We start from the raw sequence: 22,345 nt of genomic DNA on the forward strand, positions 1-22,345 counted from the left end.
CTTCTTGCAGGAATTCGCTATAAGCAAAAATATTCAGCTGGGTGATGAGAAAGGCCTCAGATTTCCTTGTGTTTGGGACTGGTCTCTTCAGTTTACAAGCAGGGATCGCCTGCTGTTTCACAACCCTTTGTATATCGGGAAAAGCGCACCGTGTGTACAGAATGGAGCAGTGAAATCTTTCAAGCGCTCAAAGGTAACTGTGGTGACTTCCCTTTGTGAGTGGACTGTTTGTGCTTAACTGTAAGTAGTTAATGCTTAAAAACGTACAGTTATATGGTGTTTTACACTGCCGCTTAGCAATAGGAGGGCTGAGGCTTCTCTTACCTTCGCTGCCTAAAGAAAAGGTACACAAAGGGTTTTCAATAGAAGGCTGTAATGGTGTTCCAGGATGTTCCCTGATGCACCTCAGCTCACTGCTGACAGCTGCATTGTTCCACCTGTGAAAAAGCAGTGACACACTCCTTTTCCCCAGAGTTGTCACTTTTGTCAGTGAATGCCTATTACTTCAATCATTTGTTGTTCTGCTAAGTCTAGAAAACGTAAGTATTTCTTCCTGAAGGCTTTAAGTGGCCCCATTTGGTCTGTGAGCCGTGCAGTGGCTCCTATGTGCAGGACTGTTTGAAGGTCACATCGTTCAGCTGGTTAATGCCTCACAGGAGCTCAGGGAAATCCGCTGTTGCAGTGAGCACAAAGCTGGAAAATGACCAGTATTTATCCTCTGCAGAAAAACTACAGCTCGACGTTGCGAGGTGTCCCCCCAGCATTAAAAAACGGAATCATCAGTGAGCAGGAGTTCCTTCCAAGAAGAAACTCTCTGATACTGAAGCTGAAACCAGACTTCTTACAGCAAACAGAGAGTCAGAGTAACAGTATGGAACAGTACTTCAGAGACTGGTTTGCAAAGCCTGTTGATTTGCACGGCGTAATTCTGCCCCATCTCTCTGGAACACAGATAAAACTCTGGAAACTGTGCTACTTCCGCTGGGTTCCCGAGGCCCAGATTAATCACGGTGGCTTCATCGCTGCTTTCCATAAAGTTTCTTTGCTGGCAGATGAAGTAGACATGTTAAACCGGAACCTTCGACAGTGCAAAAGCAACTCTCCTTTGCAAGGTAGCTGCTCAGAACTGGATCAAGGCAGGATGTACTTCAGAGCAAATGGTTTAAATGACACCTCTGGGGCCCCAGACTTTCTCTCCTCCTCGTTCCCGTTTTCACCTGTAGGGAACCTATGCAGACGAAGCATTCTGGGAACGCCTTTAAGCAAGTTCTTAAGTGGTGCCAAAATCTGGCTATCCACTGAGACGCTTGCGAATGAAGACTAAGATGATGTGATGGCCTACAGGTCTGGGGAGGATATAGCATATCATTTTGTCTTTTCTAATTTAACACTGCTAAAGGCAGCCTTGAAAGCTGTAATAATTTTTATATACAAACATTACGTAAGTTTTGCACAAATATTTAAAAGCAAAGCGAGTCAGGCTTCAAATCGCACAATTTTGTCTTCAGTGGTTCTCATCCACATGTCTGGTTTCTGGTCCCTAGTTCTTTCCATGTATGAGATGGAGCATTTCTAATGAATGCCGATGCTAATTGAAAGGTTTGGTGTGGTCGTTAATGAGGGTTGTTTGATATACCTATTTTCCCAGATAGTGAATGAAGTGAACGCAAACTAACAACTGAACTCTGAGCACAAACTTTTCTCTCAGACTTCCTTTTCAGACAGAAAACATATGTGCATACATAGATACCGATGTCCTGTGCCTGGATCACCCTACATATGTGTTAATGTAGTGTGCATCCTTGGAGGAGGTGTTCCTTTTTCTTTCTCCCCAGAATGCATCCATTAGCAATCAGATTTGTGCTCTGTAACGAGCTTGCCTTTAGGCTATAGGAATCAACTTCAGGATAATGCACTGTTAACCTTAAACCATTTACTGTACATAGATAATGTAGTAGCTTTAGAAGTGCCTTTAATCAGGAGGAAACAGTAGCAGGGTTTACTCTAATGCAGCTACCTACCCCTCCCCCTTTTTTTACAGCAGATTGTTAAGGTAAGTTCTGGCTTCCATCCTCTGCCTTCCCCCTTCCTTTTGTGGAAATAAGAGAAGGCTATAGCTCAGGAGACGGTAGGTTTTTCCTCTCAAAGGTTAAGCTCCTGAGAGCCTCTCCTTTTTTTTGATTTAAGCACCTCAGATATTCAGCACTATATGTACAGATCCCCCTCACACCCAGTTCCGGGCTGCAGCACACTTCAGCCCTAACAGGTTCCAGAACAGAGGCTGGGCTGTGAGAGGACACATCTGTGAGGGGTGCTGGTGAGAGTTCTCGTGAGCAGGGCTGGGAGAAGAGTGATCAGCAGTGCCTTCTTTTTTACCTACTAGCAACCCACATGGACAGTGCAGTGGACAAGCACAGCTTGAGGGAGTTAAATCCAACAGCCTCCCTCTGCATCTTCCTTGCTGCTCTTAAACCTTTTCCTTGTCACTCTCTGCTGGATGCTGCATGAGACAAACAAGAGAGGGTCAAGTATATGTGGGGGGGAGGGCAGTAAAGCGCATCATTCTCCAAAGTGAAGGCTGGGGTGGAGAACAAGAGAATACTTCTGTAGAGTACTTTCTCTTAACAGTAAGTCTGTTATAATACCTGATTCCTGTGTAAAATGCAAAAGCTATTAAAGCAGTGCTGAGCCTCTCTTCAGGCACTGACTGACCAGGTAAGGCTCTGAAGGCCTTGTATCAAGCTGTTCCCAGGTAATAGGAAAAAATTTTTAGATCATATGCAGTGTATGGAGGGTTAAAAAAAGGGGGGGAGGGAAGCAGGGAGATTTGGAGTTGTTCCTTTCTGTGTAAAACCAAACTGGTCTTCAGTACAGCCTAAATCAAAGTAACGAGGGTTTTGGATGTCTATGATGGCTCAAGTATTTATTTAACAGAGTATGCATTTGAAGTGGCCTTAAAGGTGCCAGCATCGTGCTAGCTAAGCCTGCTGCACACAGGACCCAGTTTTCACCAGGCTGAAATGACCTGCAAAGCTGTTGAGGAGCTGTGGGCACGCTGTGTTCTCACACTGCTTGGTTTGGCAGGGATAAGTGGGCAGTTTCATTTTAAAGGTGAGTTGATGTGTGGGAGGAAAAGGAAGAAAAAACTTCCTTTTTTAACTAACCTGCACTCCCCCCCATCCCCCCCCCCCCCTCCACCCCCAAATTTTCTTATTTATGCAAAGTAAAAAGGAAAAGGGGGGGGGAGGGGGGCACGTGGGAGCTTATGACATAATGTCAGATTGCTTCTGGTCAGCCCCCTTTGAGGAAAAAAATGTGTATTCACCTCAGTTGCCTAATTATGCTGCAAGACGGTCTGAGCATGTTCCATGGTCCACAAACAAAACCAATTGTGTTTATTTGCAAGCTTGCTGGAGCAGTCAGGCAACTGATTCAATTCAATGATTGTATTAGTTGGCTTTTGTAATTTTTTTTAAACTAGCTTACTGTTGTCCCTGGCTGATACTTGATGTGAAGACCTCAGCCTGTGTGCTTGGGGTATTTTGGTACCAGTTTTTTCCTTTATTTTTATGTCTTAAATTACAATTAAAACTATGGTGTTTTTTTTTCCTTAAAGGTGTAACTTTTTTGGCTTAAAGGAACCAAAAATATGTTTAAAAAAATATATTAATCCAAACAGGCATCTGATGGAATGTAAAACAGTGTTTGGGCCCATAGCTGTTGGGGAAAAATGGGTACTATATTTAAACAAACGAGGCTGACTGTAGTGAGACTTGAGAAATTTTTACCTTTCAGTTCTACAATGTGTGTAGATGGTCTTTGTATTTATATATATATATATATATATATATATGGATACATATGTATATGTATAGCTATATATATATATATATATATATATATATATATATAATGTATGTATACGTATGTATATGTATAGCTATATATATGTATGTATGTATATGTATATATAGCATATGACTATACAGATATAGCATGGGGGGGATGTTAAGAAATAATATGCCGATTTGCCAAACAGACTTAATAAGCGATTTTACAAAGTTTGGAAAGGAGAGTTAGGCAGGCAGAGGCTGAGATGGAGACGAGCACAGGGAGAAGCGATAGGGACATCCCCAGTTCACATGTAAGGGACACACAGAGGAGGGAAGCCTGTCTGCTGCCTTGTGTTTGCCTGGGCCTGGCTGACTCACAGACTGAGGGCACCTGTGACTTGTTTCTTCCCTTTGGGTAAGTTCAACAGCTTGTTTATTTTTCTTTAAATTCACTTTTGAAATGCAGGTACTAAAAGCTAATTTCAAAATATTCTCCACTCTACACAGCTGCCTTATCAGTAGGGACTGCTCTGAACATCTCTGAGAGCTTTCAAAAGCAGTTTTGGTGTGCAAGTACTTAACTTCTGTGTACAAAATATTGACATACAAGTGTATATATGTATGTGTGTGTGTGTGTGTGTGTGTGTGTATGTACACATTCTCCAATGATTATTTCTGTTCACCATTTTAAAACAAGAAACTGTTAATGCCATTGGGTTGTTGCAAGAGTAGAAAAGCAACCGAGAAGCTCATATTCTTGTCTGTTTAAAAGAAAAGTGCACTATTTTGGCTGTTACCAGCTGTTATAATCATTATTTTTTGTAACTACACTGAAAATCATGCAGGGGGTTAAACACAAATTGCTGGTTGATAAGGTTAAAGTGTACCTCTGGTGTCACTGATTACTGCTAGGTAGAGGTCACTGTGGTAGGACAACCTCATTCTCCCTTTACTGTCATGTATCAAAGAAAGTCCTTTCATTCCCGAAATACATTGAAAAGTGTCTGTGTGTATATGTAAACCCAGGCCTGCACATATGATGTGCACCTACTGGCAATACCACTTTGCTATTAACTGCCTTGTGCTTGGAATGAAGATGTAGCAAGTGGGTCAAAGGTTTTGGCTTAGACTCAGATGGAAAGAAAGATTAAAACCAAAAATTTCTAACATTTGCAGCAAAGGATGATATCTAAAAATTTGCCTCCAGCGGAAGAGACAGAAATCTGTACCTCAAATTGCTCTAGGCAGTAGGGTTCTTTCTAATGCTGTTGCTGTGATGGTGTAGAGTTTGCTATTTCAACTGAAACTAAAACCTTTGTGCCTGATAATGATTTATTGAGTAAAGTAGCTGTGTCAGGAAGATTATAAAATCCTGATGCTGAATTGTGAATGTGAAGTAAATTAGACTAAATAAAAGTTCGTACCTTTCCAGAGTGAATTTCAGGTGCTTTTCTTTTTTCACTTCCTCTAACATAAAACTAGGCATGGCTGTTTGGCTTTTTTCTCCAAGAAAAGCAGGGATGCTGTGCTGAAGAAAGATGATTGATTAACGGAAAAAAAGGTGTGCGGCCGATCTTAATTTCCCACTGTATTCTATTATTAAAGCATTTGCTGTTTGCATGGTAAGCAGAATGCCTGTTATTAAGAAAACTTCCTCACTATGAGAATTAAGACTCCCGAGGAAAGACGATGGCGAAGTGTTAAAAGTGACACAAAACCCCAGGATTTTTTGGTTCCATTTCAACTATTTGTGAAGGAGGGCACACATCAGTTTATGCAGGGTGCAAATGACCAGCACTGCAACTGAGTGCAGCAGACTTGGCGCTTCACAACTCCTGTCTACTACCAGAACCATCATCCCCCATTTTTACAGGTAACACAGCTATTCCAGGCTATCCTATCACTCAATCAGACAGAGCAGCATTTAAAAAAATGTTTTATGGCTTAATGCCACCAATGACTGGCTCTGTATTTCATATTAAAATGAAAAATTGAAATACACGATACAGAACCGGGACAGTTAGTTAGAAAACCGCGCTTTGCTGCCCATGTTTTTCATGATAGAGGATGTTCTCACTGGTACAGATAATGGTACAAATGGCACCTGCAGCTGTTTGTCTGCACTGGGCAAAGGCCCTCGATTGCCCTTCACAGAATCAATTATAAAATGGGTACAGAAGAAAATGCTTTATTCTGCTGAACACAAGTGACAGACAGTAACTCATACAGTTTTCTCAGACTATTCTTTAGGATGTTTTGTGCACTAAGAAGCAGTAACTGGTAGCGTGTAGCATGTCCCATCCTTAGAAACAACCAAGTTACCCATGTGGATAAGAGACCTTTTGTCAACTGAGGCGTTTGCTCCTAGCTCCAACTGCTTGTACATGACAAACTTCTACAGCAGCCCCCAGCTTCTTCAGCTCACTCAGCCAGATCATCTGCTTGTGGGACAGGCGATCGTTGGGGCCTTTTACTTCCACCAGCTACAGAGAAATGGGGATGATTAGTTGTGTGTATGTATGTGTCAAAGAACTGAAAAACCGTTCATTTCACAGACTAAGAGAATAACTCTTTCTTTTATGGCTATTTGCAACAAAAATAATGCAGATTTAACACAACAGAAGACCAGTAGGAGCTAAATCATTAATTCATGTCCCTAAAAAAACTTAACTGAAAGACAATGAAATTTTATATAGTAAATCCACCAAAACAGTCAGAGGAACTGGTCACAAGTGATCAAAAACTGATCCTCCACCAACCTTAACTGCCACTCATCTCCAGTATCACAGTTCCAGCTTCAACTGACAGCAACATGAAGTACACCAGCTGCTTCAGAGAACTTTTGTTATTCAGCTGTGCTTTATTAAAGCATAACAAGATGCTCCAACAGCTAAGACACCCAACAGTCTTCTAGCGCTATTCCACTACAACACAAGATGCAAACCATGACTGTTTACTCCATTTTTTTTGGTAGCAGAGTTCTGTAGTTGTCCTATGTATTTTTGAATGGTGACTTTTTACACCCTTTGTGAACAGCAGTCAGAATCTGTACAGCTGATTGAACAACAGTTGCTTTACTGTAATTTTAACCTAAAAGATCCATTCTGCATCAATACCTAGCCACCTCTTGCTGTTTTTTAATACATCTATTAAAGCCACACCAAAAACTTCAGGTAAGCAGTGATTGACCATTTGCCATACAGCTGCTGATCAGAGGAGCAGCAGGTTTCGCTCCACCAGTTAGTTTATATAGACTGACAAGTGGCAGTTGTTATATTATCCTTAGGTAGGATCTACTAAGCACTACTGCCATCATCTATCTGTCTATGTATCTCCCAGTGTACCTTGAAGTGATTGCTGTGAGTACTCCACACAACCAGATCAGGAAGCCCCCCTCTGCAATGGCGCAGATCTTTGGAAAGTCGCCTAAAAACACCACTCAGAAACACTCCTCCAAGGCAAGAGACGAGGCTCTGTAAGAGAAGTTCACACAGTTGACCATTTCACTTTCCTGCACAGCCATTTCTCAAGTCTCACAAGAATATTCTATGGCCAGTTAGATACAGCAATTTCTCCTCTGTGTTTGTAACGATTGTTGTAGGAAAAGTGGCCATATCTGAAAAGGGTAACAGCACTTACTTAGCCTTAGAGAAAACTGTGCTGAAGTCCCCACTCAGTTTCCCCGTCACGATCAGTGAGGGAGGAATTTGTTTTCTCCGTGCCTCAGGTCAAGCTTACTCCTTTTCTGAGCATTCTGAAGCCGTGTGGAAGGTTAATAAAACAAGAGTTATTTACCTGAGCCTGCTGGAGGGAACTAAAAAGTCCCCAGCTAACCAGTGCTGCTGCTTTTCCCTCCTGAGTGGTCCAGATGTCGGCAATCAAGTTTGCCAGAGTCTCCAAGGAAGATCTGTGAAGCTGCTGGAGCCTGGCCTCAATGGCATCCCTCCTGTTCTCATAGAAGCAGTCAGTGTACAAATCCAGGGGGAACATCTGCATGGCAAAGTGTACGGGAACTGTTGAATCACAGCCTGAATCTCTGATTGACCACCTGAGGCAAGCGCTGAGTCATCTGCAGGGGCACAGGTGAACGCAATTTCACCTGAGTGACCGGAAGACCTCCTAGACCCCATTTAAGGGCTGACTCCCAAGAAGGAAGGATCTCTATCTGGAGATCACTCTTCTTGGAGCCCTTCCGCTAGCCCCGGATACGGGTAAGCTCTTTATTTCATTACTCCTTTGTAACGCAGTGATTTCCCTGGTCCTATACCTGTATACCTGTTTGCCATACACAAAGTAAACACAGCGCTGAGCACCTGCTGGCAAAGCAGCAACTCTGAGAATGACACTGCCCTACTTAGTACTTTTCTTCATCTGAACTACCACTTCATTTACAAACAATTGTATCCAATGTACCCAGCTCAATTTAATAGGGAAAAAATTGTGTATTATAACAAACAGTTGATGACAGTGCAGCAAACACTGGCCCCATCTTAGACCATGCTGTTTTGTTTTTTTTTAATTATTTTTTTTAGAACTCAAGTCAGAGATCCCTTTAATTCGTAAAAAACAAAGGGCTTGTGCTCAGCTAACTCCTAGTGCTGTAGTTGGGATCTGGAATCAGGATGAAGGCTGCTGCTTATGTCCCACCTCAACCTTCCAAAGCTACATGGCCAACCAGGTATCAGCTTACTCTGCAAACAGTACCCAACCCCCTCCAGCCTTGGTCCTACACAAACAGGAAGCAACTTACAAAAGACATTTCAAGGAACACAGGTCAACCCAAAACAAAAAAACGAGTTTCAGCTCTGAGAGACTCATGCAGCCACAGTTTTGAGTTTAATCCTACTGGCCTAATAAAAACCATCAATTTGCTAGATTTTCACATCACTTCAGCTCCAGCTACCCCACTTATAAAGAAATATTTCCAGCGGTCGCTGATTAAAGGTATTAATTAAAAGTTATTAAATTAGATATAAAGAGATGATAGTAAGGCAGGGCAGATGGGGGTAAACATTAACAAATCTGAAACCTAAAATCAAAGGGAAATGCATTTCCCTTTAAAAGTTATTGAAGAAAATATATTAAAAATATATATTTTGATGGAATGTGTCATCTTCAAACATGAACTATACAATGGAATAGAAGTTCTTCCACTGGTTATAAAGAACACTTCAATCAGTGAGCTCAGATACAGGACATCTGCATTTAACCCAATGAGTCCCACTCCATCTGACAGTCAGTCCAGACTTACATGGCACTCTGTCACTGAGAAGCCCTTTAAAAAACAAGCCCCATATAAAAGCACAAAACAAGTAATGCCAAGCTTTGTCAGAAAAGTCCCTCAGACTAAAATGTGAATCCAGTCCAGAATGAGAGTGCTAACACTACTACAAAACCTACAACAATACGGGTGAAGGAGTTAACTAAACACAAAGCCTTTCAAAAATACCTGATAGGAATTTCTGAAGACATCAGGTATGCCATCCATGAAAATGATATCCCACATTAGAATACCGTATAGTGTAATAAATGTTGAACCCTCTCCATGAATACCTGAAAAGCAAAATTTCAAAATATAAGTATTTTAATCATAAGAACGTTTCCATTTTTAACTTCTACAACAATTTCATAGGAAGCTCACAGATCAGAAAGGCAAAAGAAGTGATTTTCTAAGCAGTTATAGGAGACTTTTTTTTTCCATTTCCAACAAAAACATTTCAAAACTGCCTTTTGCTCATGAAGACAGCAAAAAATTAAAGGCCAGAAAGGTCAGCTGGAAAATACAGACAGCATTTTGAGGAGGGAATACAATCAGACAAAAACCATGTCTAATTAATTACCTAAACTGCTTAGTAAACTGGTTCTTTGCCCCCATAATTATCTTACTGTATAAAAAAGGCTTACTGTTACCCTGATCAAAACCATTCTGTCTGTAATGAGTTAATGCAAGCTCCTCAACTGAGCACATGACTGTGGACACACTGCAGTCTTTGCCTCCTTCTTCTTCATCACCGATATCCTCCATTAGAAACACAGATTTTCCCAATTTTGTTTGAGGACACATCTTTCCCTTGATTGTAACCTGAAAATATTAAACCAATTAATTACTTTCCAGCATCATATATTTTCTTTTTTTTAAAAAACCAGCACTAGATTGACTTTTGGAAGTAACTATGTAAAATTGAGCTGGTTATTCCCCAAAAGCCATTCTGTTAAAAGCAAATCAGTTTTTATAAACTGGCTAATTTTTAAGAAAAAAAAAATTCTCCCAAAAACGCTGAGCAGAAGGGAATGTTACTATTTCCATCTGCAAAGCCAGGAAGAAAGAGTATGGATAACAGCAGACAGATTCTGGCCTGAGATGAGCAGGGCTGCAGGGCTGCAGGGAGGTATGCTGAGGGAGAAAGGGGCTCTGCTCTGACTTTGCATGGACACAACTCTCTTTGCAACAGTAGAGAAAAGAAAAAGAAACATTCCAATGTGGTGAAAGTGTATTATATTGCATAGCTGCATTATGTCTATTTGTGAAAAATAAACCCTTGCATTTTCTTGTGCCATTAACCTTACACTTGCAACATTCAGTAACTTCTTCTCACATACAGAATGCCTGAACACATCAGCAGCAATGCAGACTTCTTGCTCAGCGTCTGACTTCCATCAGAGAAGTTCTGAGGGTGTTAGTGGTAAATTCACAGGGTTTATATCTGGTAAGACTTGTTCAAGAGTATTTTGTGCATTACATTTTTGTTTCAGAAACACATCTGTATCCACTTTCCTACAGCATGAGTAAGCCAGTGGTTGGTGAACAGCCCATGCTGACAGCCTCCCACATCACTGCTTGTCAGAACAGTAAAGGCTTGTGGAGTTCGTATGTTTCAGAAGCACCCGGTATCTTTACTTACATGTGCCACATCCTCCACAGTTATGTCTGGCAAATCACGAAATAGGCACCTGAACTGCCTGCAGCTCGGTGAGTCTCTGATGCGTTGGGCCCGCAGGTAGAGAGCGAGTCGGTGCCCTGTCCGTACAAATGGGTCAGCCAGTCCATTCCTAATGCAGTCAACGGCCTAGCCAAGAGTGACGTAACAAGCAGTAACTTAGAAAGACTAACACAGATCAGTCTGTTCTTACCAAGCCCAAAGGACCAACCAAATATAAAAACTCAGGATGTGAGATGGGGCCAGGTTTCATCCATATGTAATTTTAGGAATGAAGTTTTATCATTTTATTTTGCGATGGAAGGCCTCTGTATTCAAATTCGGGGTGCACTAAAAAGGAATTATTCTCCGTTTGCGCTGATCAATGTAAGACTGAATAAGGTCAAATTCCACGTAAATGGCCAGAAAAAAAGTTAACTCTTTAGCAAATCAGATTCACACTTGTAAGCCAGTTTCTTCACAGTACTTAATATGGAAACTGAAGGACCAGATCAGTTGTGCAAGAATGCACACGTGGAACACATTTTAGACAAATGCATGCCTGCACTGAAGAAGACCCAGGGCTAAGTCAGAAATTTAAAAAATGTACTGAAATTATGGTTCTGATTTACTCTTTCTGTGACTTGGGAAAGGCATTTTGCCCTAACGTATTAATGAGGAACCCAGACTCACTCTTCTTCTGTACAACTTCCAATTTGAAATTTGGAAAAGGCCTGATGTGAAGTTGCAAGATGCAGAAGAGACACTGCAGAAACTAGACAACCTGTGACAGTATTTCCTTTTAAGTTTCATTATCTAATGCAACAGAAAACATGGAGAAACTGGTTACCTAACTTTGGGATTTCTAACATCTGCATTTTTAGAGAAGCCCATCCATCCAGCTGTTCCTTTCATGAAACAATATAGTTTTGAGGTGCCTCAGCGCCTGCAGCAGTTGCAACCACACACCACACAGTTGGAAAGTTACCTGCTGGGTGTTTTTCAAGTGCTGATGTAAATTCAGAGCGAGGCGATCCCACCACCGCCCTCTGCTGTCAGTACAATACACATCCTGAGCCAAAAGCGTCTGCAGCTCCTGCACTGCTGCCTGCAGCAACGGAAGTAGATCTTCATTAGCAAAGTTAGAAAACCACACTGAAGTTCCATTACATAATTTGCTTATCATTTTCCTTTAGAACTGGGCACGATTCAAACACTATTTTTACTTCTGCACCCAAGTATTCAGTTGCCTGGGTATAATTTAGGAACTCTATGTAAACATTTAACGTAGCTAACCAAATTAAAATAGGCAAAGCCTATTTTAGAATAATCTGTTTTGCTGTATCACATAAATCAGAGGCCTTTGGAGAACTTGGTACCTCAGGTGAATAGGCCACAGATTCCACAAAAGACTTCTCTTCCAAGATATTTCATTTTTAAAAGGTAATAACCAAACTAGTGGAACACAGATACCTTCAAATAATGAAATAATGTCTCAGAAACAATCCCACAGCGTATTACACATGGCAGATCTCTAAAGCATAAGCATAAATAAAAGCAATTTTTGAAATCTGGGTTTCCTCTAATAGCTTCTAAAGCAGCAAAAAAAGAGACACTGTATACTTAAAAGTAACACGTTAAGAGAAGTGTAGGAAGCTGTGGCAAACATCATCACCGTATGCCATCCACATCAGAAATACAAACTGATGTATAATGCTACAATTAAAAGGTTTTGCTGTTCACTTTACCTCATACATGTGAAGTCTCTGCAAAATTTCAACACCTTGAGAAAGTATCCTGGTGTATTTCCAGCCAACTGTGAAACGTCGCAGATACTCGGGTAGAGCTCTGTGACAGCTGAAAGGTGAGAGCAGCTCAGGAGATCTATTTTAATTCATCTTAAAACACTTACAAAAATAAGAACTAAAGCATTCAAAACATGACATGTCTTATATATGAATAGAGTATTACAGCTGCAAAGTCAAGAACCCAAATGTAAGCTAAGGTAGAGATAGTAAGCTGCATTTGTGTCACATATGTTTTGATTCAAGAGCAGAGGAACTGTTAATTAACAACACCTGCATCAAATGCAAAAATAATAAGCTATTACATCATGTTTTCTTACTGCAACTTGTTCTCTGAAGTCAGAAAGTCAGAAGGATCACTTCAGAAACTCAGCTAAACAAAAGGGAAAGGGAAAGGCTGTAACAAGCACTTCCAGCCCTGAGGAAGATTAACACCTTCTGTGCCGGCACCTCTGTGTTCCAAGAAATTACTGAAATACTCAAATACTTCACATCAAATTTCACACTGGCATCAGCATGAAATAGAACAGACCTCCACATCAGTCTCTATGAATACTAGTTTAAATCAGTTAAAATGACAATGAATACAGTGTCAAATTTAACACTTTAACTTTCAGTGCATCATTAAGCCAGAAATCAAAATAATTAAAACAATAACCAATGAAGGATGCTTCAAAAACAGTACACATTACTTCAGTTCTCAGATCTTCAATAATGTTTCCTGAATGACACACACTTGGAAGTTTCAACAGATGAATAACCCAGTATGTTTTCCCATAACCTTTGCAACATTCTTTTGTTCACAGTGAATTCTAAACTCTGCTGATTGTTATTGGCCTAAAAGCCATAAAACCAAACTATAGCAAGGGAAAAATAAGGCTCTTGTTCTCCCACACTGGCATGTAGAACAGAAATGTTTGAGTGCCTTATCCATGCCTACCAATTCATTCCCAAGGCTTTAGAAAAAATGTCTTTTCATATATAGCACTTAAAAGCTAAACAAACAGCCAGGAAGTTCAAAGCTTTCAAGGACATTAAAGCTTCTTAATTCTATTAGGCTTGAATAAGTTTAAAAGCCTCTCTCCAAACCAAAATGAAGACAATACACTTAACAGTTGCATATGAACACTACAGCAGTTTCCAGTTTACTACCTCAAGGAGGGGTCATTTTTCAGATTGTTCCAGGTTTCTTTTGCACACATATACAGATGATGAGCTTCTTCCCAGTTCCCATTTACCATTGCAGTGGCTATATCGTTTGACAGGTGAGCAGCAGTTGCATACCTAAGGGAACAAAAACATAATTACTGCTTTAGAATCCAAAAGCATTTACAGTTAAAATAGATCAATTCCTTCATACAATACTTTCTAGAAATTCCCTTCCAGTCTCCAAAGCCACCGAGCCATGCAGTTGACTTTATTCTTAATCTTGTACAATCAGCAGAGATGCAGATGTTACATTTTAAAGTATTTATACAACCGGGTAACATATTTTTAGTTTTGTTCAGGATTTTTTCTAATAATCATCACAGCAATGTCAGAAACAACTTTCATCAGCAGATGACCATCAAGCAAATAAATATGCTATTCTGGTTCAATGTACAAGCTATTATGAATTACAAGTCTAACACAGACACAGAAAAGCATCTCAAATCACTGCAAAAGTGCAATTCTACTTATTCACATCTGTAGTTCTACAGAAGTATCTTATTTGCCTACATAAGTACTGCAGTAAGGCTTCTCTAGAAGAAAACAGACTTCCAAATGGCCCAAGCTCCCCCTACCTGATAAGATCTTCTCTGTCCTGAAAGACTTGTGTTTTTCTATTTACAGCGTAACTGGGGAATACCATACGTCCCATGTTTATCATAAGAACTGTGAAGAGCTGGCCTTGACCAGCACTACCAGCTTCTTCGTCCTCCACTGACTCAGTCAGTGAAAACAGCAGCAGGATTCGAGAAAAGACAGCTCGAGGGCCTTTACATATTCTGACTGATCTTCCAGCCAGATCCTTTGCCCTGGAAGAACAAGTAAAGCGATTATACAAATCATTCTTTCCCATCACTAATAAAAAAAAAAAAATCAAATATTCAAATGCATTATGAAAACTGCTTTGTTCTCACATCATCTACTGTTTAAACTCCATTTTCAAAGACCATCCTGATTTGGAAGGGACCCACAAGTTCAGCAAGTCCTGGCTCCACAGAACCTTAGAGAGCAATTAGTATTTTAGCTGTCAACTACAGAGGAAGGCAGTACCATCTCAAAGCTGATACAATTAAGCAAGTAACTAACAGCCTTTTTTCTTGGAGAGGGGTAGGGGATGCTTTTGGAATCTAAGTTTACCAGGTTCCTTTCCATTTCCTGAATACATTTTTTCTTAACCTTCCTTCATACAGTTTAAGTCCAAAAAAGGGATAACAACGCCCAGAGCAGAAAAGTGCAACACTGTCTTAAAAAGGGTCTGATTCTTCGCCTCGTTTGATCCCAAAATTAGAAGTCAGTAAACTGTGAATCAATATTTAAATGCTGTTTTTTTATATTTCAATTTACTGAACTCTCATCAAAAGGCATGAGTTCTTCAAAGGATAACGTGCATTCACTTGCAAAACTTAACTACAGATTTAAAAAGCTTAAGAGAACTTAGCTTAAGAGTACTAAGCTTAAGAGCTTACCTTTTTAAAATAACAGTCCCGACGCCAGCCTGATTCCTGCTGAAGACCGAACGTTGCTTTGCCAACCTCAGGAAATCATCCACAAGTTGTTGTTTCTGACCATTTGGGTTTGGCAAGTGAAAGATCTTTGCCAAAGATTTTAGTTCAGCGGCAGAAAGCAAATCCAAACCTTCACACAGGTCTTCCAGTTCAGATTCTAGAAATAAAACGACCCACATACATTTGTTATGTGATATACATACACACTCAAGCAACAGTTCAAAGTATAGCACGTTGATATAACCCAATTTAATGATTTAGATTCTTCAAAAATGTATTACTGATGCTATCCAGTCCAGCTTGAAATTCATTATCTTCAAAGGTCCAGTCTGAAGGAATAGAATAATCAGAAAAAATCCCTTGGTAAAGCAATTCAAACACAAAGAAATTTTGCTAGGTTACAAAAATTGCTGTTCAGGAAGAGCCTCAGTCTTCCTGATGACTGAAACTGTTTGCCCAACGCAAAAAAAAAACCAACAAATGGATTGCCAGGGAGAAGCATGAACAGGGCTGCTCACAGGGAACAGTCAGCCAGGAATCAAGGGTGATCACAGCATGGGCAGCGCCTTCACCATCCCCCTGTGCAGTCCCACCATACATGAGAGAATGGGCAGATCAAAAGTCCTGGTAACAGCCTCTACCGGCAGCCCCAGGAAAGACATGACAATGGTTTGTCTAAAAGACGAGCCGGACCTTGAGTTAGAAACAAGCCTACAGTTTAGGTCTGAGTCCCATCTACAGTAAATGGCTGTAGGTAAGATGGGAAACAAACAACTGGAAGCACTGGCTGGAGGTCCACCCAGCAAACCATGACAGAGCTGAAGACAGGTATGCCTGTAAGACAGCTCCAGGCACTACTGAGAGATACTAACTGGAGCTCCTGGACCAACGTGCAGATGATGCACAGCTCAGGGTCTGAGATGAGGCTGATGAGGGCAAATAAGGCCTACAGGTACATCAGTGACACTGACATTTGTTCATCTCTCCCTACTATCTAGTATGCACTGTTTTTATTATTAATGCAATTGTAACAGAGGGCTCATGGGCATGAGCACATAGTGCATTAAATGTTAATGTGCCACAACTCCATATTTTACTTATAATACTTTTAACACTTGACTAATGCAGGCCATACCTGTTTGCAGAAATCTGGCTTCAACCAGTTCTTCAATGATTGGTGACAAATCCATAGCTATCTCTTCATACTCAATTTTGTTCACTTTTAACCAGTTCAGCTTACGTTGAAAAAGTCTCACGTATAACTTCTGCCCACCAACTGCAAATTTCAGTTAAAACAAGGAAGGAAAATAAGAAAATTAAATTCTAGAACCTGACACTATGCATACTCACTACCTTACCTACAAAAAGAACTTGAGATGCGGATACCCTCTAAAACACATTTTAAACCTGCCTGTGTTCTAAAGACAAACTTGGTAAAATAAGAGAAAGTACTTTTCAAAGTAATCATTGCTCATTAGAATCTTTGTTTCTTAGATAATTGTAATTATCACAAAGTATTTGATAGGTAATGAACATTGCTACAATGTATTTGGGCCATGCTTACCCTTTAAGGAATAGCTTATTGTCTAGGAAAAGGCAATTTTACTTTTCAAACTGTGTGATATTAAATAGATCTTTTGCTTTCTTTAACACTCACTCAATAATTAACCATCTGATGATGAAGGAACAAAAGAAGCTGCAGAGTGACTTCAGAATCACACAATACTTCTCAGTGTATTTGTCTTCAGACTCTTACCTTTACTAAAGATGTATAAGCTTTACTAGTATATCTACTGAAGATAAGGAGTTAAAAAAAAAACACACCAAAATACTCTGATGTTTTATCAAGGAAGATTTCACTTAGAGCAACTTTAAAAAACTACTTTGAATATACTAACAATGCTGAAATTCAACCAAATAAAAACTTATTACATATTAGCTGAAAATTGCCTAGTCACTGTTACTACATTCACCACCCTTTAAAATCCTTATCTCACTCATCACCCCTGATTAACTCCTAAGTTGTTTATCCCTGTCTGCTGCTGATCAACTGGAACTGATCCTTAATAAAAACAGACATGGAAACACTACCAGACCTGGACACGTTTAAGAAATAAGAATTGATTTTTACATGCTTATTTAACTGTTCTCTTGTCCTCAAGCAGACTTCCTCACCCTTTTTTCAATAGAAAGCTTCCAGGATCAATTCACTGAGACAACTACATTCAGACACCTCAGCTTGTTATTTTCTCTGTTGGGTTATCTCCCCATTTTGCAAATCTGGATGAAAAGGGGTTGAGTAACACCAACATCCTTTCTCCACACCATGGAATCTGACCAAAAATCGGCCTGCAATTCAGGAAAGGCACACGAGGACTGTTTTCTCTCTAAAGGATTTGAATAGCAAATATAAAATAAAAGTGAATAACAAACAAATAACAATTTAAAAAGCGTATGCACTTTTTCTTTTTATGATAACTGAGAAGCAACGCTTGCATGGGTAAAACTACTAACGTGGAACAAACATCCCATCTACCTGAACTATTCAAGTATTCTGTCCAAGGTTTCTTGAAGGTAAAAATGTTCCATCGCTTGTCCAGAATTCATTATCTATTGACTTAATGCTTTCCAACCACATCTCTTGTGCTGCTGGCTCACCATCCCTTGCCGAGTGGCCTTTGCTGATTCCTGATAAATAAAGTCCTATGTTATCATCTCATCTTACTTATAATAGTCTCAACTTATATTAGCATTATTTTAAATTTTCAATGTTACTGCATTTAATAATTACAATACAATCTAAAATAATTTAATTTCAATGAGGCAATCACTGTAGAAATGCGTAAGTGTAGAGGTCTACTTCCTCCCCTGGAGTTTCTTCACCCTTTTTTAACAATCATCTCTTCATGTGGTTGGAGTTAACTCAGCTGACTTTTCCATTAGGACAGATGAATAACGCTAATATGGTCTTCCAGCTGCTTAACTTAAGACCAGAATACCTTTTCTGCAGGCTGCCTGACCACAGCTTAAGTGCTCCCTAAAGAGACAGATGTGTGTTTACTCTTTTTTATTTTAAGGAACTGAGACTACTCATCAGGGCTCTATTTTTCCTAAAAAGCATGAACAAGCATGTCTCCATTTTTGTCGCCCAGCACTCTGTAATAAAAACTTTGTAATGTCATATGCATTAACCCAACATCACACTGTTATTCTCCACATCTACATAAGGTATTAGCAAGAATTTTGTCGAAAGCCTCCAACTGGGCTTGGAAAAATTTCACATAGTCGTTACTCATAAGTTATGGCCTTGATACTCTCTTCTCTAATGTCTTGTGGTGTCAATCTACAGTATTGTTAGGACTTTCTAGAAACAAACATTAAGGAACACAGCACTCTAAATAACCAGGATAGTTTTCTTCCAGTCTGCAGTAAGACAAAAAAAAATGGGGAAACAGCTGGTCTAAAGACAGTATGCTAGTGCAGAAATCAATGAATAGGATAGAATTGCTCAGGTTGGAAAAGACCTTCAAGATCATCAAGTCCAACCACAACCTACCCCAACTCTAACAACCCTGCATTAAATCATGTCCCTGAGCACTGCATCTAAATGGTTTTTAAACACATCCAGGGATGGTGACTCAACCACCTCCCTGGGGCCTATTCCAGTGCTTAACAACCCTTTCTGTAAAGAAGTTCTTTCTGATATCCAACCTAAATATAATCTCTAGAGAGGAAAAAGAGCAAAATATATGCCAGTTTTGAAATACTAGTCTTCTTCAGTGTGACACACTGCAGAGTCCACTAGCTAAACCAAACTGAACAAACACATCACTAAGTGCAGAAAGCTTTCCAACCGATTTCCTACCAGCAGACATGCATATAACATTTTGGCAGTTTTGCATTCAGCTCAGATGCACAGAGCTCATAAAGCGTAAGCACACAAATATTTTGTCAGGTATGTGGGTGTTACCACAGTAGCTGAAGGCACCATAGACAGCCATGGCTGCAATACTCTAAGATGAGTATTCTTCTGGTTAATAGAAACTTAGTTCTATTTTGATGCTCCAAATTCACAACTCAGAAGTACTGGTAAAATTATTCTTAATTATAACTTTTGGCAAATTAAAAACATACATGTAAATTCGGAGGGATAGTTTTAACTCGGGTTAAATTCTGCCCTTTTTACAGTAAAACCTTCCATGTAGGATTCAAGCAACACTTAAACGGTGAGTTTAAATCTCAAATATTATGGCTAACGAGAGTTAAAAGCACCACGAGACTTGCAAGAAAATGGCTGCTAATTAGCAGTTAGCATTCACAAAATCACTGCATAATAATTGGGATAACTATCTATTCGAACCAAGCATAAAAGTCATCTGGCAATGCGCAGAACCAGAGCTCAGAAACACACCATTTCAGAACCATTTTTTCCAAGGTCTGTGTGTATAGCACAGACCTCTTTGTAACTGCATTTTGCAGAATTTCCACGTGTATTATTCATAAAAACTTCAGTGTTTCATAAAATAAGAAAAATCAGTGTTAACTGATAACTCTTCCTGTGAAGTTTAAATGCTGAAGCAAGTTGACTACATTCTATTAAAAAAAAAATTTGCAAGTTAAGCTACAGAAATATGCACCATCGTTATATATATTTTAAATTCTCTCCTTACTTCACCCATCTCTTCCCTGTTTATTATTACGTTCCATTAAAGCAGCATTTGGTAAGTTTACCTGCAGGAAGCTCCTGGAGGGACATGTCTCCTGAGAAAAAGGAGTTTCTTCCATTAAGTTTAACAAGCTGAACTGCCTGTTGGTACAGTGCTCTTCACTCAAAGCTATGAAACAGTTCTCTCTACAAAAGACAGCACGATAATATAAAAACAGATACCTGATAATTGGCAGAACTGAGTAATAACGTTCATATCTTGCTCATCAAAGAGTGTCACATCATCTTCATTCTCCAACACTGCTCGCAACACCATTAAAAAGTTTCGGAGGTAATATGGGTGACCAGGAGAACTAACCTCATTTATTTTACTTAAAATATCACCAGTGGAATTTTGAGACTCCACCTTTTCCACAGTTTCTGATAAATTATGATTAAACTCATAATTAAAGTCTTCAAGAACTTCCACAGGAAGTACCTGTTCATCGCTGTCATTAAAGCAGCTTTGTGTACCGCAGTTCTCTTCCACCTCTAAAGACAGAACACACTGAGCATGAGGCTGTGCCTTAACCTCTGAACTGCTGTCCAGCTCTGCTGAGGTACCAACAGCCAGATGTGTTTGAGAATTACTGGGACTGAGCACCACGCCTTTAGATCTACTTCCCGCTCTGCAGTTCCTCGCACCAAATAGCACTCTTCTGCCGTTGTCAGCCGGTAGTGATACCTGAACAACATCTGTAAGATCTCCCTTATTACATTCGTTTATTTCAGCTTGAAATTCAGACTTCTTCTCTGAGGGATTTTGTTCCGGGTGCACTCCCTGAACAAGCTCATTTTCTTTCTGAGAACAATGCCCAGCACAGATCTCATCAGCACCATCGCCCACACTGTGAGCAGCCAGAGGTGAGGAGTCCATCTCTTTATACACGATCTGTTTTCCTCTCTGGATGCGACGTCTCCTGGACAGTTTAGATGACAAGCTTCCCAAAGAGACGACTTTAACCGTTTGCTCCAGTGGCTCAGTGCAAACGTCACTGACTGAACCCTTGTTGCTAAAATAAGGACTAACCTGCTGCACTGCCCTCCGTTCTGCTTTCAGCACACTGCTTTGGGAAGGACTTGTTCTTAGACGTGAAAGCTCTGAGCAATACGGACTGGAACTGCTGCTCACAGCTGCACCTGGCACACTTTGGGTAGTAAGGAGAGCTGCACCACCATCACCAGCAGCACCCAGCCCAGCGCAGCCGCTCTGGCACAGCTCATCCATGTGCTGGTTTATCCCGTACCTCGGCACCATCTGCCCACACACGGGACAGGTAACTTTGGCAGGGGGGACGTTGTTGAAAAACGAAATAATAGAGGAAGATTGCGGAGGTATAGAGGGCATTCCTTTACCTTCCACCTTCTTCACCGTTTCTTTTTTTGTCTTCTTTCCACTCGCTGACAAAGCGATTTGGGCTTTTCTCCTTCCTGAAGGCCTGGATTCGGACATGATGGAACTTCAAAGCCTTTCCGCGGCACAAGCAGCTCAGGTCAGGGCATACTTGCTCGTTCTGCAACAGTTAAATGGGAAAAAGACTTCTATCTTTGCACGACCCATCCGCCTCACAGCACTTCTCCGGCGCCTTCACGGCTCCTCCGAGCACGCCGAGATCCCCCGCGCAGCGCCCCGCAGCCGAGCTGAAGTACCACACGCGCCTCCTGAGGCCCAACGGCCGCCGCACGCGCTGCGGCCCGCAGCCGCCCGCCGGCAGTACGTGCAGCGCAGCGCCGAGCGGCCGGCAGGCACGGGGAGCCGAGCGCAGAGCGATGGGAAATCCCGTCAGGGCCACGGCTGAACACCGCCCGCGAGACTTCTGAGCGAATCACATGGGGATAACGCTTACCAGTGCCGCCGAAATAGCTCTACCTTGATCAAAACGCTTTAAGTACAGTAGCAGACGCTGCCTTAGAAGCAGCTGCGGGGTCCCTGCTTCACACTCCTCCCTCCTCACAGAGGAATCTGCTCCTGGAGGGGTCCATCACTGAGACTGTGCAGGAGCGGCACAGCTGAGGCAGTGTTAAAATGAAAAAAGCAAATAACCTGTGTTAAAAAGAGCCATGCTAACATACATCTTCAATAGCTAATCATTTGTTTGCTATGTGTTTTTGAAGGGAAGCAATCCTTTCATTGCTGACAGGAGTGGGTAAAGGTAGAGGCAGTCACACTCTTCCAGAAAGCTTTTACATCCTGAAGCAGCCGTAAGGTTTTAATCTCAGAACAGGCACATATTCAACTATAGAGTTGCATCCCTAGGCTACAAGTTGAAAATTTAAGCAATAATAAATACTGTTCCACATCTACCATAGAAAAACACTGCATAAAAAAAGCAATAGCTCATAGGTAGCACCTGTAAGTCACAACAGAAAC

The 22,345-nt window shown here is 40.7% G+C and overlaps 2 protein-coding genes across 7 annotated transcripts in view; one reads left to right on the forward strand and one right to left on the reverse strand.

Annotated features, from left to right (window-relative positions):
* MTMR10 (myotubularin related protein 10) overlaps positions 1–5,271 on the forward strand; it is a 36,816-nt gene extending 31,545 nt beyond the window's left edge. For both annotated transcript variants that reach the window (XM_015278987.4, XM_046899296.1), the window contains 2 exons: positions 11–193; positions 725–5,271. In XM_015278987.4, coding sequence (XP_015134473.1) covers positions 11–193; positions 725–1,324 — 783 coding nt within the window. In that variant the 3' untranslated portion in view covers positions 1,325–5,271. The remainder of the gene's footprint in view (positions 1–10; positions 194–724) is intronic.
* A 22-nt stretch (positions 5,272–5,293) lies between these two features.
* Positions 5,294–21,684, reverse strand: FAN1 (FANCD2/FANCI-associated nuclease 1). 5 transcript variants are annotated; one of them, XM_004943761.5, is made up of 14 exons: positions 20,158–21,684; positions 16,405–16,545; positions 15,231–15,426; positions 14,340–14,573; positions 13,708–13,839; positions 12,499–12,607; positions 11,739–11,858; positions 10,736–10,900; positions 9,738–9,915; positions 9,283–9,386; positions 7,629–7,823; positions 7,178–7,306; positions 6,173–6,316; positions 5,294–5,356 (listed from the first exon to the last, which is right to left on the reverse strand). In XM_004943761.5, exons 1-13 carry the CDS (start codon positions 21,425–21,427, stop codon positions 6,179–6,181), a joined length of 3,111 nt encoding a protein of 1,036 aa, XP_004943818.1. In that variant the 5' UTR covers positions 21,428–21,684; the 3' UTR covers positions 5,294–5,356; positions 6,173–6,178. The 5 variants fall into 5 exon arrangements, with proteins under 5 accessions (XP_004943818.1, XP_004943817.1, XP_413768.2 ...); XM_004943760.5 differs by having other exon boundaries at positions 5,294–5,361; XM_413768.7 differs by lacking the exon at positions 5,294–5,356 and having other exon boundaries at positions 6,006–6,316; positions 9,744–9,915.
* Positions 21,685–22,345: the final 661 nt, after the last annotated feature.

This window comes from Gallus gallus, chromosome 10, assembly GCF_016699485.2.
Source record: "Gallus gallus isolate bGalGal1 chromosome 10, bGalGal1.mat.broiler.GRCg7b, whole genome shotgun sequence".
Taxonomy (NCBI): Eukaryota; Metazoa; Chordata; class Aves; order Galliformes; family Phasianidae; genus Gallus; species Gallus gallus.

Excerpts from the sequence above, each read along its gene's own strand:
- FAN1 (XM_004943761.5), bottom strand. The coding sequence starts at position 21,427 with ATGTCCGAATCCAGGCCTTCAGGAAGGAGAAAAGCCCAAATCGCTTTG. Across the intron at positions 9,387-9,737 it reads TGGTTTTGATCAGGGTAACA|GTATTCATGGAGAGGGTTCA; the intron begins GTAAGCCTTTTT and ends TTTGCTTTTCAG. Across the intron at positions 7,307-7,628 it reads GTTCCCTCCAGCAGGCTCAG|AGCCTCGTCTCTTGCCTTGG; the intron begins GTAAATAACTCT and ends CTTCTCTTACAG.